At 38.1% G+C, this 19,498-nt stretch overlaps 1 protein-coding gene across 6 annotated transcripts in view; it reads right to left on the reverse strand.

Moving 5' to 3' along the window:
• DAP3 (death associated protein 3) overlaps positions 1 to 19,498 on the reverse strand; it is a 53,873-nt gene that overhangs the window by 13,373 nt on the left and 21,002 nt on the right. For all 6 annotated transcript variants that reach the window (XM_036754812.1, XM_036754813.1, XM_036754814.1 and 3 more), the window contains 2 exons: positions 2,374 to 2,496; positions 1,042 to 1,143 (listed from right to left, as the gene is read on the reverse strand). In XM_036754812.1, coding sequence (XP_036610707.1) covers positions 1,042 to 1,143; positions 2,374 to 2,496 — 225 coding nt within the window. The remainder of the gene's footprint in view (positions 1 to 1,041; positions 1,144 to 2,373; positions 2,497 to 19,498) is intronic.

Here is a 19,498-nt window from a genome sequence, read left to right on the forward strand (position 1 = left end):
ATTACTTCTTTCACGGTATCCTTCTGATTTTTAGAATGACACATCATATAGAAATACCAAATTTCTAGCTTTGAACACTTGTTTGGTATTTCATTAATAAATTAGAGTATGAATTCTTGCACTCTTCACCAGGAGAGGGGGGGCTAGTCACCACAATAAAACATTGACAAATTAGTCAAGACACTACGTAGGGATCTAAGATTAATTCTCTCTTGGATGAGGTAATAACCCAAATAAAACAATGGCAACAAACATTTTTATAACCCTTTAAGCTTTGTAAAGGGCATTATATATGTTACCACATCTGGTTCTTAAAACAACCCTCTGAGATGCTTTACTATGTCCATTTTATAGACAGGGAAACAGGTTCAGAGAACTGTGTCCTAAGGCTGGATTTGATCCCAGGTCACCCTGACTCCAAGTCCATCACTCTTTCCACCACAACACAACCCTCTCCCAAAAAGTCAACTTGTAATAAACCCTAAGAATGGACAGGAAAAAACAACATAGCTAATTTGAAAGTAATTTCTATTTGGCTGTGGAATGTGTGTTACTTCTTTTCCCATCATCCCTTCGTGTTTCCACAGAATGCACAGGCTAGGAGGAGGTCTAGATAACTGTTGGATAATAGAGGAATGGCTAGCCTACAATTAAACATGTTTCAGATAATACACAAAATGGCTAACTTATACAAAGTTACTATCATGCTATAATGGGATTAGCACCATATTTGGAGATAAGATCTGGGTTCAGGTCCCAGGTCTAACTACTTTGTAACTATGAGATAGGAAAAGAGATAGTTGACTTGTGTATTAGTTTCTTCACCTGTATAATGATACTGCTATTATTTATCTTATAGACTTGTTATTAGCAATGAGTTTGTCAACCTTCAAATGTACTACCAATGAATTATTATGGTTTCTTTTCCTCAGGTTCAAATCTTGTCTTTCACTTTTTTTCTTTCCTTGCCTCTCTTTGCTGTCCCTTGGTTCCCCCAATTCCATTCCTTCTCCTCCTATCCCAATCCAATGCTTCACGTACCTGCATTCCAAAACGAGGGGGCAGTCCATGTGGGAAAACAGTCTTTAGTTCCTCCAGGGGAATGGTGTAGTGCTGACACAGGTGCTGCTCCCCATGCTTGGCCTGGGGAGGCAAAATGTGAACGCTCAGGATCAAGGGTGGATGGAAAAATGGGGTATGTTTAATCAACAGGCAAGTCCCCTGGAGAAGTGGGGAAGGTTGTACCAAGGTGGGAAAACACAAATTTCTGAGTGTTAGAGCAAGCATCCTGGACTGCATGACTAAAGATATTATAAAATGCTGGTTGTTGTGGCCAAACACAAAGTGTATTAGCCAGTGGTGGTCTGAATGATGAAGCTAGTTGCCCAGCAACACAAACCCTACATGTGGGGTATGAGAGACAATTCTTGCCATCTGGATTCTTCTGTGCTGAGTACAGAGATGCTCTAATCATGTGACAAGATCATCTGCATGCTGCTGTTTCCATAGAAACCCCAGAGGAATCAGCAGAGAAAGGGACTCCAATTACTGAGGAAGCTGAAAGGCACCTTTAAAGACTTTGTTCATTTTACTTCATTTTGTATTTGCGAGAAAGGTGAGGACTGAAAGCATGAAAAGCATGGATCCTATAAAGGTCACATTTTGGAGTGTGGAGATATATATTTTTTCTTCCTCATATTCTTCATTAACTTAGTTGAAAAGATATTTTCAGTGAAATGCGGAAGGGAAGAAGGAGTGTTGTTGAATGCCAAGTTTTTCACATTTAAAAGACACCACACTGCTCATTTTATTTATGATCAACAATACAAGGGAGGAAGAAAGAAGAGATCAATCCTTATTTTAACAGGACCTGTACCAGAAATGGCTCACACAAGACCACCACAGCCACAGTTTTGTCAAACTTCCCTGAATGGTTTTGGGTCTCACATTGATTAAAGTCCCTCTCCAAAGAATTCTATCTTGGTAGCATTATAGAGGAGAAGAAAAGGACAGTGGTCAGAGGACAAGGAAACCAAAATGTTTCATTTGTTATCCATGTGACCCCAGGCAGGGCATTTAATGCCCTAAGCCTTGAGTTTTCACCTCTGCACAATGACTATAATCCTACCCTTCAGTGGAACTGAAGTCTACAAGAATTTATTACATTCCATTACAGAGACCCGGGTCTGGTACCAAAGGATATGAGTTAAAATTTCACGTCTGCAACTTATTACCTGTATGATTTTGGACACGTTTTGACTCTAAAAGAGTCTCAATTTCTTCACCTATAAAATGAAGCGGTTGGGCTGTTGTTCTTTTAAACATCACATTCTACACACTGAAAACTAAATCAGAAACATAAAGGCAACTTACTGGGTCATTCTCCTGAGTTCGAGAAATGGCTCTGGATTTCTCACCTGGAACCTGGGCATCCAGACCGACAGCAATGCTTTGTGATGCCTGGGTGCCCACCTGCAGAAAGTGTCCTGGGTCCAACTGTAAACGAAATTAACCAGTTGTGACAATCTGGCCACCATTGGGCATTTTATGACTGCCATGAGGTCAGGGTGCTGTGCTGGCAAAATGTCACCATAGTGAGAAATATATTGGAAGTGATTGGGAAAAGGCTCTACTCATATTTCTATTTTTCTTCTTTAAGTTTCCCTCAATTACTCTCACTTCCAGTGATTCATTCCAATCCATGCGATGCCATTTCAGGTTTGAGTCTTGTACCCAAATAAGCGATCCCATTAAGAAATAACTTAAGAGCACAGTACAGCCATTAATGCCTCATTTCTGGGAATGTCCTGTAATGCTCTTACCTACAGTGATGAATGGTGGCTACAACTATGCAATTTGGATCTGTCTAGTAACTCGTAATCACCTCAATTATCAGGGGATTAGTGGAATGTTCCCCACTATTTGATATTTATAATTACACTCCCTGCATTGAATTTCTTGCTAGCACACCCTAGCATAAAGAATCTTTCATTAAAACCATGCAATAAAGGAATATCTGCTTCAAACTACTCTGCAGGAAATTCACTCTAGACCATGCTGAACATCTTATTGGAAGAGGCAGAATGCAAGAAGGTTTTGGGCAGCAAAGTTCAAGGAAAATGTCAAAAGGAGAACCTTTTACTTGAACTTGAAGATGACAGTTATGTTCAAGCAAAACACTGTTCAGAAATGACAATGGAAGGAAGCTGACAAAAACTCAAACAAACAAAAAAAGACAATCTATTCCTAAAGAATAAGTGGGCCAAAGAAGAAATCATAAAAATAATTAATAATTTCTAAAGAGAATAACAATGAGACAACACACCAGATTTTATGGGATGCTGCCAAAGAAGTAGGGGAAATTTTATATCTCTAAACATTTACAAAAGAAGTGGGCGGGCAATTAAAAAAACTAAAAAAGAACAAATTAAAAATATCCAATTAAACACCAAATTGGAAATCCTGAAAAATCAAAGGAGAGATAAATAAAATTGAAAGAAACACACTGAACTAATAAATAAAGCTAGAAGTTGGTTTTATACGGAACTAAAAAACCCCCAATCCAATAAAATAGATGAACCACTGGCAAATTTGATTTAAAAAAGGAAAGAAGAAAACCAAATTACCAGTATCAAAAATGAAAGGTGTGCATTTACCACCAATGAAGAGGAAATGAAAACAATTATTAGGAATTATTTTACCCAATTATATGGCAGTATATCTGACAATCTCAGTGAAATGGATATTTCCAAAAATATAAGTTGCTCAGATTAATAAAAGTAGAAATAGAAAAAGAGGTGAAGGAGTTCTACCAAATTCCTTTTATGATACAAATATGGTGCTATACATATACACATACATATACACGCACACACAAAATACAAATATACCTAAATATGGAAGAGCTAAAACAGATTAAGAAAATTATAGACCAATTTCCCTAATGAATATTGATGCAAAATTTTTAAATAAAATGTTAGCAAAGAGATTATAGCAATACATCGCAAAGATAATACATTATATGACCTGGTGGAACTTAAACCAGGAATGCAGGACTGGTTCAATATTAGGGAAACTATCAACATAACTGACCAATTACAGAATCAACAGAAATCATGTGATTACCTCTATATAGACACAGAAAAAGCCTCTGACAAAACATAACACCCATTCCTATTAAATACATTAGAGAGCACAGGAATAAATGGAACTTTCCTTAAAATAGGTAGTTATCTATCTAAAACCATCAGCAAGCATTATCTGTAATGGGGATAAGCTAGAAGCCTTCATAATAAGATCAGGTATGAAGCAAGGATGTCTATTATCACTACTATTAAATGTACAATTCAATATTGTTCTAGAAATGCTAGCTAGAGCAGTAAGAGAAGAAAAAGAAATTGAAGGAATTAGAACAGGCAATGAGGAAATAAAACTATTACTCTTTGCAAATGATATAATGGTTTACTTAAGAGAATGAACTAAAAAAACTAGCTGAAATAATTAACAACTTTAGCAAAGTTGCAGGATATAAAATAAGCCAATATAAATCATCAGCATTTCTACATATTACCAGCAAGGTCCAGCAGCAAGAGAGAAAAATTACATTTAAAATAACTCTAGACAATCAAAAATACGTGGCAGTCTACCTGCCAAGAAAAACCCCAGGAATTATATGAACACAATTACAAAACACTTTTCACACAAATAGTCAGATCTAAACAACTGGAGAAATATCCGTTGCTCCTGACTAGGCTAAGCCAATATAAATAAAAATGAAAATTAATCTACTTATTCAGTGCCACACGAAACAAACTACCAAAAAATTATTTTATGGAGCTAGGAAAAAAAAAATTCACCTGGAAGAAAAAAAAGTCAAGAATATCAAGGGAATTAAATTTTTAAAAAGTGAAGGTAGCCTAGATATAACATATCTCAAAGAGTATTATAGAGTGGTAATCACCAAAACAATTTGGTAGTGGCTAAGAAACAGAATGGCAGACCATCAGAATACATTAGATACACAATACATAGTAGTAAATGACCAAAGTAATTTAGTGTTTGTTAGACCCAAAGATACGAGCTTTAGGGATACAAACTCACCATTTGACAAAAACTGCTGGAAAATTGGAAAACAATATGGCAGAAACTAGGTATAAAGCAACATCTCATACTGTATACCAAGATAAGGTCAAAATAGGCACATGATTTAGACATAAAAGTTGATACCACAAATTAGGGAGGCATATAATAATTTACTTGTTAGATCTATGGATAACGGAAGAATTCAGGACCAAACAAGAGAGAACACTATGAAATGTAAAACTGTTAATTTTGATTAAGCGAAAACGTTTTTGCACAAACAAAATAGGTGCGATCAAGGTTAGAAGGATGCAAAAAACTGCAATTTTTTTTTTTTTACAGCAAGTATCTCTGATGAAGGCTTCATTCTCAGATATATAGAGAATTGAGTCAAATTTATAAGACAAGTCATTCCCCAACTGATAAATAGTCAAAGATGTGAACGAACAGTTTTCAGACAAAGTAATTAAAACTACCTATACTCATACAAAAAAAAAATGCTCGAAATCACCATTGGTTAGACTAGAGAAATGCAAATTAAAACAACTCTGAAGTACTACCTCAAACTTATCAGATTGGTTACATGACAAAAAGGGAAATTGACAAATGTTGGAGGGGATGTGGGAAAACCGTGACACTGACATACTGTTGGTGAAGCTGTGAATTGATCTAACCACTCTTTTTTCCCCATTTATTTAAATTATTAATTTTCAACATTCACTTTTATAAGATTTTGAGTTCCACTGCCTTCCTTCCCCCACCTCTCCCCAAGATGGAATGAAATCTGATATAGGCTATATATGTACAGCCATATTAAAAATATTTCACATTAGTTATGTTGTGAAAGATTTGTAACAAAAGGGAAAAATCACGGGAAAGAAAAACAACAAAAAAAGACAATAGTAAGCTTAGATCTACATTCAGACTCCATAGTTTTTCCTCTGGATGTGGATAGCAATTTCCATCATAAGTCTTTTGGAATTGTTTTATATCATTTCATTGCTCAGAAGAGCTAAGTCTAACAAAGTCAGTCACTGAATAGTGTTGCTGTTACTGTGTACAATGTTCTTTTGGTTCTGCTCACTTCACTCAGCATCAGTTAATGCAAGTCTTTCCAGGTTTCTCTGAAATCTGCCTGCTCATCATTTCTTATGGAACAATAGTATTCCATTATGCTGCATTCCCTCAATGTCCAATTCTTCACTACCACAAAAAGAGCTCCAATAAACATCCTTGTACAAATAGGTCCTTTTTCCAAAGGGAACTGTGCCCAAAGGGCTATCAAACTCTGCATACCTTTTGATCCATCAATACCCCTGTTGGGTCTGTATCCAAAAGAGAGGAAAAAGGACCTATTTGTACAAGGGTATTTATAGGAGCTCTTTTTGTGGTGGCAAAGAATTGGACATTGAGGGGATACCCATCAATTGGGGAATGGCTGAACAAGTTGTGGTATGTGAGTTGAATGGAATGGAATACTGTTGTACTATAAGAAATGACAAGCAGGATGATTTCAGAAAAACCTGGAAAGACTTACAAGAACTGATACTGAGTGAACTGAGCAGAACCAGGAGAACCCTGTATACAGTAATAATAGCAATATTGTATGATGAACAACCATGAATGACTTAGCTATTTCCAGCAATACAATGATCCAAGAAAATTCCACAGAACTCATGGTAAAAAAATGCTATATGCCTCCAAAGAAAGAACTGATGGGAGTCTGAATGCAGACTGAAGCATACTACTTTTCACTTTCTTTCTTTTTTGGTTATAGAGTTTTCCTCCACAAAATGACTAATATGGAAATATTTTACATGATAGCACATGTATAACCTATATCAAATTCCTTAACTTCTTAGAGAATAAGAAAGGGAGGAAGGCAAAGAATTTGGAACTCAAAATAAGAAAAAAAAGTATGTTAAAAATTGTTTTTACATGTAGTTGGGAAAAAGAATAAAATATTATTTAAAAAAATCAAAGATGACATCACAGCTAATGCCCCCAAATCAAAGGCTAACCTTCTCTAATGCTTTGTATCTCTCTCTTCAATCTAGCTGTGCCCTTAACAAATGAATCAGAGGCCATCTGTTTTACTCCTGGTTATGTGACTTTATTTACCCAAGTGGTACTGATATCTGCAGCTGAAAAGCGATGAGACTAAAATGCAGTGGAATATTCTAATTATTATTTTAGTTCTCACAAATTTTAGAAAAGAAAGCCAATATCACTAACTTGGTTTGGGGACAGAATGCAAATTCAAGTAGTTTTAGTATAGCCTTGGGCAATTAATTCTTTAAGCTTTAGGGAGGGAGGAAGTTAAGATACATATAATTTTTTTTTTGAGTCTGGACTGATTTTGAGCCTGTGCAAGTGTGCATGTGTGTGTGTGTGTTTGCTTGTTTGTAGATAGCTAGATATGGTATATACAGGGAATACCTCTCAGAGGAAAACTGCTCTATCAATGCAGATTAGCATCTTCTGCAACCTATAATCTAGAAATTTGCTTGGGGCACCTTGAACAATTTCATAGGAGAATTTGTAGAATTTGTCCAGGATCACATAGTCAGTATGGGTCAGAGGTAGACCTTGAATTTAGTTCTTACTATTCTAAGGCAAGCTATTTATTCCCTATTCTATGCTCCCTCTCCTTTGTAATCACACTCTATGAACCTTTTCCTTAGTGTGTGTCTGAGTTCCCCACAGGTACTGAGCACAGTAAGTCTTTTATCACTATTGTATCACCTAAATGAAAAAGACATTTTGAAGACAAATGAGATAAAAAGTCTTTTGCCTTCTCTTGTAAGAATCTGCATATTTATTATATAGAAAGGACTATATACTACAAAAGAATATGATGAACTTGTCCTTGGTCTCCAGAAACTTATAGTTAAAAACATCCTATCAATTTGAACATGGATCACAGGACCACAAATTGAGAGCTGAAAGGGGCTGTAGAGATTGTCTAATCCAACCCTCTCATTCTATAGTTGAGGAAAAAGAAGTGAAGGGACTTGTTCAAAGTAATACAGATAATAAGCGGCAGAAATCAGGCCTATTGACTCCAAATCCAGTGTTTTCTTGTACCACACTAGATAATGGTACCCTTTCAGTTTCAAGGCTTGCAACTCCATAATTATTTTGTACTCTCTTCTCTTTTTTATTCCACCTATCTAATCATGCCATTCTACCAATTTTGCTGTAATGTTTTGTCAATTTGCTCCCTTCTCTGTATTTCCACCCATCCATAACCACTATGGTCATTTCAGCTTAGAGTATTTTAAAAATTAGCTTTGTAGCAGGTTTCCCTAACTTCAACCCAGCTCTCTTCTACTCCATCCTCCCTCCATACACGCTGCCAGAATAATTTTCTTTAAAATACTATTTTCATATGTCACATGGTCTTTTTGACACTTCCTCCTCAGACATCTCCTCATTTCCCACTGGTCTTATTCATTTTAGATTTCTTTCCCCATATCTCCTCCATAGCTTTTCAGCTTTCTTTTGTGTGTGGTTTTCTCCATATGTAAGCTACTTGAGGGCAGGGACTGTCTTTCTTTTTTGTATTCTTATCCCCAGCACTTAGCACAGTGCTTTCCATGTAAATGTTCTTTGTCTATTGACTATCCAGAAGCTATTGTGGCTCCTTCATTTCTTTTTAATATTTATTTTATTTTTAATTCATGGAATGAAGCATTTCTATAACACAGTATAATACAGAAGATAATCGATTATGTACAACTTGCTATGTTGTCACATTGCTTGCAGCTGCTGTGCAGGTGTAAAGCCATTAACACCAGCACACAGGAGGGCTGGTAGCACAGGTTCTTTGATCTGCTTTTTAAAAGGAAAGCAACTTTAATGAGTTAACAATCTTACTTTAATTAAACATACATGTATCATTCACTTAGTTTAGGGGAAAAAGTCAGCACTCTGAACTTCAGGAAAAATACAAACAGAAATTATAAAGAGAAAATAACACAAATCAACAGACAGGCTTCTAACTGTCTAACCATAGCAATACACACACAGTTAACAGAGAGAGAGAGAGAGAGAGAGAGAGAGAAGTCATCTGGGTTTTCAAACCTGGGCCTCCTTAACAGCTACCCAGAGTCTCATCTGGCCAAATCACATGAACATTCTTCTAATGAGTGAGCCCCCAAGCAAAATGCTAACCTAAGAGTATATATACATTTATTCAGGGTCAGAAGGCATCAACCATGTGACTCAAACTTATATGACTTAGGCTTTCTTGTGACTTAAGCAGGTCATTAAAGACTCTTGATTCAAACAAAGGCAAGACTCACTCAAAGGCACCTGACTGCCTTAGTGCTGAGAAGCACTCCAAAAGAAAAAACAGCAAAAAGTCCCACTTTGCTTGCCCTTACAACATATTTCTATTTATCAGCTCTTTCTCTAGATGCAGATAGTGTTTCCCTCATAGGTCTTTTGCAGTTAATTTGGATATTTATAATAGTCAAAATGACTTATTCACTCAAAGTTGTCCTTGAAACAATAATGCTGTTACCATATACAAAGTTCTCTTGATTCTGCTCATTCTACTCTTCATTATTTCATGCAAATCTATGTTTTTTCTAAGATCACTGAGCTCATCATTTCTTATAGCACAGTAGTGTTCCAGATGCGCAATAAACAGAATTCATTTTGGTAGTAGTAAGACGGATTGGATGGTGGGGGGAGACTAGAGGAAGGGAGACCTAGGAAGCTACTAGAATAATGACAGGGCAAATGGGCCTGAATTAAGATGGTAGTTGTGTGTGCAGAGAAAAGCATCAGAAATGAGAGATGTTATGGAGGTAAAATGGCAAGATTTGGCAACTGATTGGATAGATATGGTGATGAAAGCAAAGTGCCTAATAGAATATGCCAATGTGATGAACCTGGGAATTTTGCTTTATATAGAAATAGGGACTTTGGAATTGGAAATTCAAAGAGAGGTGGGTTGCGGGGGAGGTCTGTGGGAGGAGAAATAATGACTTTAGTTTTGGATATGTTATATTTGAGATATTTCCAGGCAATAGTTTGGAATGTCCAATAGGCAACTGGTGATTACCGACTGAAGCTCGGGGGAGAAACTTTTTTTGGGGGGGTAAAATGTGGCTCCTTCATTTCTATCACATCAACTGGTATTCTACCTCTCTAGCCCCAGCTGGTTACTCTTTAATAGGTTCCTTCCACTGCATTCTAGCTTGACATTATATTTGCTATATATAGCTTAATCATTCCTATCTTCGTATCTTTATTGACGTTCTCCTTTAAGCTTGGATGTCTCTTCCTCTCCATGTTCATCTTGTTTCTTTTCCCAATCCATGCCCAGTGGTAGTTCAATTACAGAAGTTTTCCCTACCTAACTGCCCTAACCTAATGACTCCTTCCCTACTTTTGCCCTTTATACTCTAGTATAATTTATCCTTTATCACACAAAGGAATACATAAGCAGGAGCATTCCTCCTATTTCTATTAGAGACTTACTTATACCTATAAACAGCTATCCTTTCTTTTCTCCTGACATTGGAGACAGAAAGAGGTAATAGATGAAGGGTTCAGGAAAATGATTATAAGACTAGCATGTATGCACAATGTAATAGTGCTGGGGGGAACATTTAATAGAGCTGTCTGACAAAAGTAGAACACCTAAACATTTCCAACTTGCTTTAATGAAAACATCATTTAAAAGGTGGGGGAAACCAATGAGGGGAATTTCTAGTCTGGATCTGATTCTCAATCAAAAAAAGAAATCATTTGCTTGATTGCATCTTAGATACGAGAAAGAGGGCAGTCAAGTGAGTCTAACACATCTTCTATGTTTTGGCAGAGCAGATGCCAAAGGTTTCAGAGAAAGGACAAGTAGGATCCCTTGGCCTATAATTCTACAGGGAAAGCCAATTCAGGAGAAATGGACAATTTTCAAGAATGAAATTCTAAAGATGAAAAGGAAAACAATTCCTATGAAGAGGAAGGGTGAATGAAAAGACTGATGCAGATAAGAGGATTAAAAGGGATAAGCTACAGAGATAAGGTGGTGCTGCTCAATTTGCTTTACATCTGGTTTTTCTGACAAGGAACGTGGTTTTTAGACTAAGAAAGGGAGTGAACAAAGACATGACTAACAGGGATATAAATCAAAATATTCCTAATAGCACTTTGTGGTAGCACATACACTGGGGAATGGCTGAAATAAACTGTTATATGAATATAAGGTAATACTGTGTAGGGAGAAATTATGAATGAGGAATTCAAAGAAACCGAGGATGATCTATCCAGTGCTTCTTAAAATGTGGGTCAAGACCCTATGTGGGTCACACTGAAGGGGTCCCAAGTAGAAAACATTTAAGAAGCCCTGAATTCTTTTTTTTTCTTTTTATTATCTTTTTTTTAAAATTTATTTAACATATTTAGTTTTCAGCATTGATTTTCACAAGAGTTTGGATTACAAATTTTCTCCCCATTTCTACTCCCCCCCCCACTCCAAGATGGCGTATATTCTGGTTGCCCTGTTCCCCAGTCAGCGCTCCCCTCTGTCACCCCACTCCCCTCCCATCCCCTTTTCCCTTCCTTTCTTGTAGGGCAAGATAAATTTTTACGCCCCATTGCCTGTGTATCTTATCTTCTTGTTGCATGCAAAAACATTTTTGTTTGTTTTTGAACATCTGTTTTTAAAACTTTGAGTTCCAAATTCTCTTCCCTCTTCCCTTCCCACCCACCCTCCGTAAGAAGTCAAGCAATCCAACATAGGCCACATGTGTATCATTATGTATAACCCTTCCACAATACTCATGTTGTGAAAGACTAACTATATTTTGCTCCTTCCCAACCCATCCCCCTTTATTGAATCTTCTCCTTTGACCCTGTCCCCTTTTGAAAGTGTTTGTTTTTGACTACCTCCACCCCCATCTGCCCTCCCCTCCATCATCCCCCCCATTTTTTTTTTATCTTCTTCCCTCTTCTTTCCTGTGGGGTAAGATTCCCAATTGGGTATGTATGGTATTCCCTCCTTAGGCCAAATCTGATGAGAGCAATGTTCACTCATTCCCCCCTTATCCGTCCTCTCCCCTCCTCCCACAGAACTGCTTCCTCTTGCCACCTTTATGGGAGATAATCCATCCCATTCTCTCTCTCCTTATCTCCCTCTCTCAGTATGTTCCTCTCTCATCCCTTAATTTGATTTTATTTCTTTTAGATATCTTCCCTTCATCTTCAACTCACCCTGTGTCTGCTCTCTCCCTCTCTCTCTATATACATACACACATAGATATATACATACATACACATTCACCCATATATATACATAAACATATATGTATGCATATTCCCTTCAGCTACCCTAATACTGAGGTCTCATGAATCATACATGTCATCTTTCCATGTAGGAATGTCAACAAAACAGTTCAACTTTAGTAAGTCCCTTGCAATTTCTTTTTCTTGTTCTTTTTCTTGATTACCTTTTCATGCTTCTCTTGATTCTTGTGTTTGAAAGTCAAATTTTCTATTCAGTTCTGGTCTTTTCACTGAGAAAGCTTGAAAGTTCTCTATTTTATTGAAAGTCAATATTTTGCCTTGGAGCATGATACTCAGTTTTGCTGGGTAGGTGATTCTAGGTTTTAATCCTAGCTCCATTGACCTCCGGAATATCGTATTCCAAGCCCTTCGATCTCTTAATGTAGACGCTGCCAGATCTTGGGTTATTCTGATTGGGTTTCCACAATACTCAAACTGTTTCTTTCTGGCTGCTTGCAGTATTTTCTCCTTGATCTGGGAGCTCTGGAATTTGGCGACAATATTCCTGGGAGATTTCTTTTTGGGATCTATTTGAGGAGGCGATCGATGGATTCTTTCAATTTCTATTTTGCCCTGTGGCTCTAGAATATCAGGGCAATTCTCCTTGATCATTTCTTGAAAGATGATATCTAGGCTCTTTTTTTGATCATGGCTTTCAGGTAGTCCAATAATTTTTAAATTATCTCTCCTGGATCTATTTTCCAGGTCAGAGGTTTTTCCAATGAGATATTTCACATTATCTTCCGTTTTTTCATTCCTTTGGTTCTGTTTTATAATATCTTGATTTCTCATCAAGTCACTAGCTTCCACTTGCTCCAATCTAATTTTTAAAGTAGTATTTTCTTCAGTGGTCTTTTGGACCTCCTTTTCCATTTGGCTAATTCTGCCTTTCACGGCATTCTTCTCCTCATTGGCTTTTTGGAGCTCTTTTGCCATTTGAGTTAGTCTGTTTTTTAAGGTGTTGTTTTCTTCAGTGTATTTTTCAGTATTTTTTTGGGTCTCCTTTAGCAAGTCATTGACTTGTTTTTCATGGTTTTCTCGCATCCTTCTCATTTCTCTTCCCAATTTTTCCTCTACTTCTCTAACTTGCTTTTCCAAATCCTTTTTGAGCTCTTCCATGGCCTGGGACCAGTTCATGTTTTTCTTGGAGGCTTCTGGTGTAGGCTCTTGCACTTTATTGACTTCTTTAGGCTGTATGTTTTGGTCTTCTTTGTCACCAAAGAAAGAATGCAAAGTCTGAGACTGAATCCCGGTGCGTTTTCGCTGCCTGGCCATATTCCCAACCAACTAACTTGACCTTTGAGTTTTTCAGTGGGGTATGACTGTTTGTAGACTAGAGAGTTCTATGTTCCACGTTTGGGGGGGAGGTGCCAGCTCTGCCACACCAGCACTGCTCCTTCCCCAACCCCCAACCCGGACTGGGCTTAGATCTTCAGCAGGCTCTTCACTCCTGCTCTGATCTGCCACTTAATTCCTCCCACCAGGTGGGTCTGGAGCCGGAAGTAACAACAGCTGTAGCTGCCCCCAGGCTGGAAGCCTAACTGCGAATTCCTTCTACTCCTGCAGCTTTTCCCACTAACCTTCTCCGCAGTCTTTGGTGTTTGTGGGTTGAGAAGTCTCGTAACTGCCGCAGCTCACTGAATCAGGGCGCTAGGGCATGCTCCGCCCGGCTTCTGGTCTGGATGGTCCACGCTGTTCAGGCTGGGTTCTGCTCCACTCCGTTCCTAGCTCCCAGCTCCGTGTGGGATAGAACTCACCCAGAGACCATCCAGGCTGTCCTGGGCTGGAGCCCTGCTTCCCTCTGCTCTTTTGGGGGTTCTGCTGTTCTAGAATTGGTTCAGAGCCATTTTTTATAGATTTTTGGAGGGACTCAGTACGGAGCTCACACTAGTTCCTGCTTACCAGCCGCCATCTTGGCTCCGCCCCCGAAGCCCTGAATTCTATACAAACTGATGCAGAGTGAAATAAAGAGAACCAAAAGAAGATACAAAAACCAAAACAATCCAAGTGAAAAGATCAATAAGGGATACTGAATTCTTAGTTATTAAAGTCATGGGACTATGACTATTAAAAGGAAAAATAATAAACGCATTTTCAGATGTGATCAATGTTATACATGTATTGGGCTTAATGTTTTTGTTTCAAGGGAAGCTTTGACCTAGAGGAGAGGTTCTTTCCACATCCAGGAAACACATTTTTTATATGAGAAATAGAGACTTGAAACCCAAGATAGTTAAAAACAAAACAAGACAAACAAAATACAACAAACCTCAAGCTACCTAGCTCTTCTTGATAAGCCATCAACACCAGGCCCAACTGAAGTACTTTCCAAGGTACTAAAAAACATGGTACATGTGATTGTGCGGCCACCCTCAATTGTAACTGACAGATTATAAAGAATGGGGCAAGGACTGAAAGAGGCAAAGGGCAACTGTTTTCCTAATTTTCAAAAATGGGAGTTAATTGATCTCACAAACCTCAGGCAAATGGGCTTGATTTCAATATCTAGCAAAATTCTGTAACATACCAATACTACTATTACTTTTCTGTGATATATTAGGGGGATAGCTACCAAACAACTAAGAAAGGGAAGATGTGATCAGAAAGAGCATGCATTATTTTTAACAAGAATAGGTCCTGGCACATTAAAATTAATTTTCTTTAACAGGATTCACAAATGTGGGAAGGTTATAGGTATAATTTGCCTAGATATTAAGAAAACAGTTCACAAAGACACTCATAACATTCTTGTGGAAAAAATACAGTGGTTTAGTTAATAATTTAAACAATAATGATAGGGGGCAGGGCCAAGATGGTGGAGTAAAAGCAGGGACTCGCTTGAGCTCTCTCCCAAACCCCTCCAAATACCTGTAATAAATGACTCTAAACAAATTCTAGAGCAGCAGAACCAACAAAATGGCAGAGTAAAACAAATTTCCAGCTCAAGACAACCTTGAAGGTCGACAAGAAAGATCTGTTGCACCACTCTGAGAAAACAGTGTAATCCACAGACCAGGCCCTGGGTAAACCTGGAGCAGGCTTCAGAGGCCTGAATCACTGGTAGCTGTGGTGGTTTTCAGTCAACCCACAAATGCCAAAGACAACTTAGAAGGTCAGTAGGAAAGGTCTGTTGGACCTGGGTGAGAGAGGAACATGGTCTGGCCCCAGCTCCAGGCAAGGGTGGCAGCAGCTGCATCTGGAGCTCTCTGGCAAGACAGTGGGGGGGAATACGGTGGCTGGTCAGAGAGGAATTGCAGGGATCTCTGTTGGCGCTGAGGCAGGATTTTCTTGCTTTGCCCATGCTAGGATCTGGGTCACCATCCTGGGTAGAGGTCCTGGGATGAAGAGCGCTAGCATGGCGGAGCTTGTGATGGCAGTGGAGAGGGAATCCTTCTCACAGTTCCAAGGCAGAAAAGAATGCTTGTGGTCACTCACAGACAAGGGCACAGACTAGAAGAGGAGTAAACACCTCTCCTTTGATCATACAATTTTGGGAGAACTGAAAATTTACAGGTCCCTAGAAATATCTCTGAAAACAGCTGCACAAAACCCCTTAAGCTTGGGGACAGTAAACCCTCTACACTGGAAGGAGAGTCCTACCTTTAAAAAGAGCTAAAAAGTCAAGTAATTGGTTGGGAAAATGATCAAACAGTGGGGAAAAAACCTCAGAGTATAGAATCTTACTTTGATGACAAGGAAGATCAAAACATACAACCAGAAGAAGACAACAAAGTCAAAGCTCCTACATCCAAAGTCTCCAAGAAAAATATGAATTGGTCTCAGGCCATGGAAGAGCTGGAAAAAAAATTTGCAAATCAAGTGAGAGAAGTAGAGGAAAAACTGGGAAGAGAAATAAGAGTGATGCAAGAAAATCATGAAAAATAAGTCAATAGCTTGCTAAAGGAGACCCAAAAAAATGCTGAGGAAAATAATACCTTAAAAAATAGAGCAACTCAACTGCCAAAGGAGGTTTAAAAAGCCAATGAGGAGAATGCCTTAAAAAAAAACAGCATTGCCCAAATACAAAAAGAGATCCAAAAGCTCACTGAAGAAAATAATTCCTTAAAAATTAGAATGGAACAAATGGAAGCTAATGACTTTATGAGAAATCAAGAAAATATAAAACAAAACCAAAAGAATGAAAAAATAGAAGATAATATGAAATATCTTATTAGAGAAACAACTAACCTGGAAAACAGATCCAGGAGAGATAATTTAAAAATTATTGGACTACCTGAAAGCCACAATCAAAAAGAGTCTAGACATCATCTTTCAAGAATTTATCAAGGAAAACTGCCCTAACATTCTACAACCAGAGGGGAAAATAGAAATTGAAAGAGTCCACTGATCAACCTTCTGCAAGAGATACCAAAAGGAAAACTACTAGGAATATTATAGCCAAATTCCTGAGTTCCCAGATCAAAGAGAAAATATCGCAGACAGCCAGAGAGAAACAACTCAAGTACTGTGGAAACACAATCAGGATAACAACAAGATTTAGCAGTTTCTACATCAGGGAATCAGAAGGCTTAGAATATGGTATTCCAGAGGTCAAAGTAGCTAGGATTAAAACCAAGAATCACTTATCCTACAAAACTGAGTATAATCCTTCAGGGGAAAAAATAGACATTCAATGAAATAGAGGACTTTCAAGCATTTCTGATAAAAAGACCAGAGCTGAATAGAAAATCTGACTTACAAATATAAGCGTCAAGAGAAGCACAAAAAGGTAAACAAGAAAGAGAAATCATAAGGGACTTACTAAAGCTGAACTGTTTACATTCCTACATAGAAAGATGGTATCTGTATCTCATGAGACCTTTCTCAGTATTAGGTTAGTTGGAGGGAATACACACACACACACACACGGCACAGGGTGAGTGGACTATGAAGCAATGTTATCTAAAAAATAAAATTAAGAGGTGAAAGAGGAATGTACTGGGAGAGGGAGAAAGGGAAAGGTAGAATGGGGTAAATTATCTCACATAAAAGAGGTAAGAAAAAGCTTTTACAGTGGAGGGGAAGAGGAGGGAGGTGAGAGGGAATGAGTGAACCTTACTTGCATTGGATTTGTCTTAAGGAAAGCAGGGGAGAAGGGGATGGGGGTGGGGGGAATAGAAATGATAGAAGGGAGGGTGAATGGGAGGAGGGGGAGGGGGTAATCAGAAGCAAACACTTTTGAGGAGGGACAGGGTCAAAGGAGAGAATAGAATAAATGGGGGGCAGGATAGGATGGAGGGAAATATAGTTAGTCTTTCACAACATGACTGTTATGGAAGTGTTTTGCATGACTACACATGTATAACTTATATGGAATTGCTTGCCTTCTCAGTGAGGGTAGGTAGGGAGGGAGGAAAGGAGAGAATGTGGAACTCAAAGTTCTAAAAATGAATGTTACAAATTGTTTTTACATGAAACTGGGAAATAAGATATACAGGCAATGGGATATAGAAATCTATCTTGCCCTACAGGAAAATAGAAGGGAAGGGGATAAGAGAAGGTGGGGGGGTGTGACAGAAGGGAGGGCAGATTGGGGGAAGGGGTAATCGGAATGCACGCTGTCTTGGGGTAGGGGGAGAATAGAGAAAATTTGGAACTCAAAATCTTGTGGAAGTGAATGTTGAAAACTAAAAATAAATTGATAAAAAAAGACAAAAAACCCAATAATGATGGCTAACACTTATATAGTGCCTGCTCTGTGCCAGTCACAGTGCTAAGCACTTTATAATTATCATATCATCTCATCCTCACAACAACCCTAGGCAATAAGTACTATTATTATCCCCATTTTACAGATGAGGAAACTGAAGCAAATAGAGATTACTGTTTGAGGTCAAATTTGACTCTAGGTTCAGTGCTCTATCCACTGCACTACCAACTTCCCCCAACATGAGGACAACACCTAGGCTGATTGGGACATGGTGGAACAGCTGGAGCCATACAGTTGGTCATGAATGATTAGATGTTAGTTTCTAGCATCCTGCCTCAGGAATTTCTGTTTAGCTTTGTGCTATTTAACATTTTAATCAATGATGTGGAGACAGGAACACAAGACACAAAACACCTGGGAGTAGCTGGGGTTGCATGCATATTGAGATTAACTATTCCTATCTCAATATTTTGTCTGGGAGAACAGTCTACATGCCACAGCCTCCTCATAAACCCACAGCTCAGGCCAATACGATCAGTGGTACAGTTTAGCTACCTTGTGGATTAAATAAGATTTTGTGAGCTGCTACATTTACGATTATTATCTATATGGACAAAATGTACTCCAAGTTTCGAATAACCAAACCTTAGTAACACAACCTGTTTTGTAAGCTGCAGACTGCTCATATTGTATTGCACCACCACCCCTATATATCTGATTACAAGATTCAAGGGGATAGGTCATCTTTCTTTTTTATGTCCCCAAAGCACATGCATGTGACAGCAACAGATACTTAAATTTTTAGAAGAATGAAAAAATAACAAATAAAAAAGTAACATTAATGTATGTTTACAAAAGTATTACAACTATAACTGTTAAAATCCTAGATTCAGTAATTTTGGGAAATACTTACACTTTAAACTGTTATCTATTCTCTGAAAACCACCAGCGGATCTCTTAAGATTCTAAATTTGTTAAGGTTCATTTCTTCTGTAGCTACAAAAACAGCATTTTGCAGTGGGTGCTGTGCATACGATGGATGATGCTCAAATAATGTAACTGGCTGAGAAGAAATATATTTACAGCTATATTTACTTTACTGGTTATTGAAGCAATGACATTATTCCTCAAATTTGGCCTAAATGGGGAAAAAAAAAAACCTAACTGTGGCAGAAGTACTAATATAGGGAAAAAGGAAGATCGGATAGAAAAACACATGAACTTTTAAGCTTCTTTAATGGTAACACTAGCACTTGAAAACCAGAGAGATTCTGAAGGGCCACAGGGTGGTGCTATTTCTACAGTAATCCCATGACTTTATCAGTCATGCCCTTCTTCAGCAAATCAAAGACTAGGAAATAGGTTTTTTACTTCTCACAGGTTTATGTATGAAATATGGCATCACTCAGTTGGTTGCCTGTTTCCAGGGGAAACAACCAGCTGCATCCCTGCCTTCGTAGTTCCAGAACA

This window comes from Trichosurus vulpecula, chromosome 4 (genome assembly GCF_011100635.1).
Source record: "Trichosurus vulpecula isolate mTriVul1 chromosome 4, mTriVul1.pri, whole genome shotgun sequence".
Classification (NCBI taxonomy): domain Eukaryota; kingdom Metazoa; phylum Chordata; class Mammalia; order Diprotodontia; family Phalangeridae; genus Trichosurus; species Trichosurus vulpecula.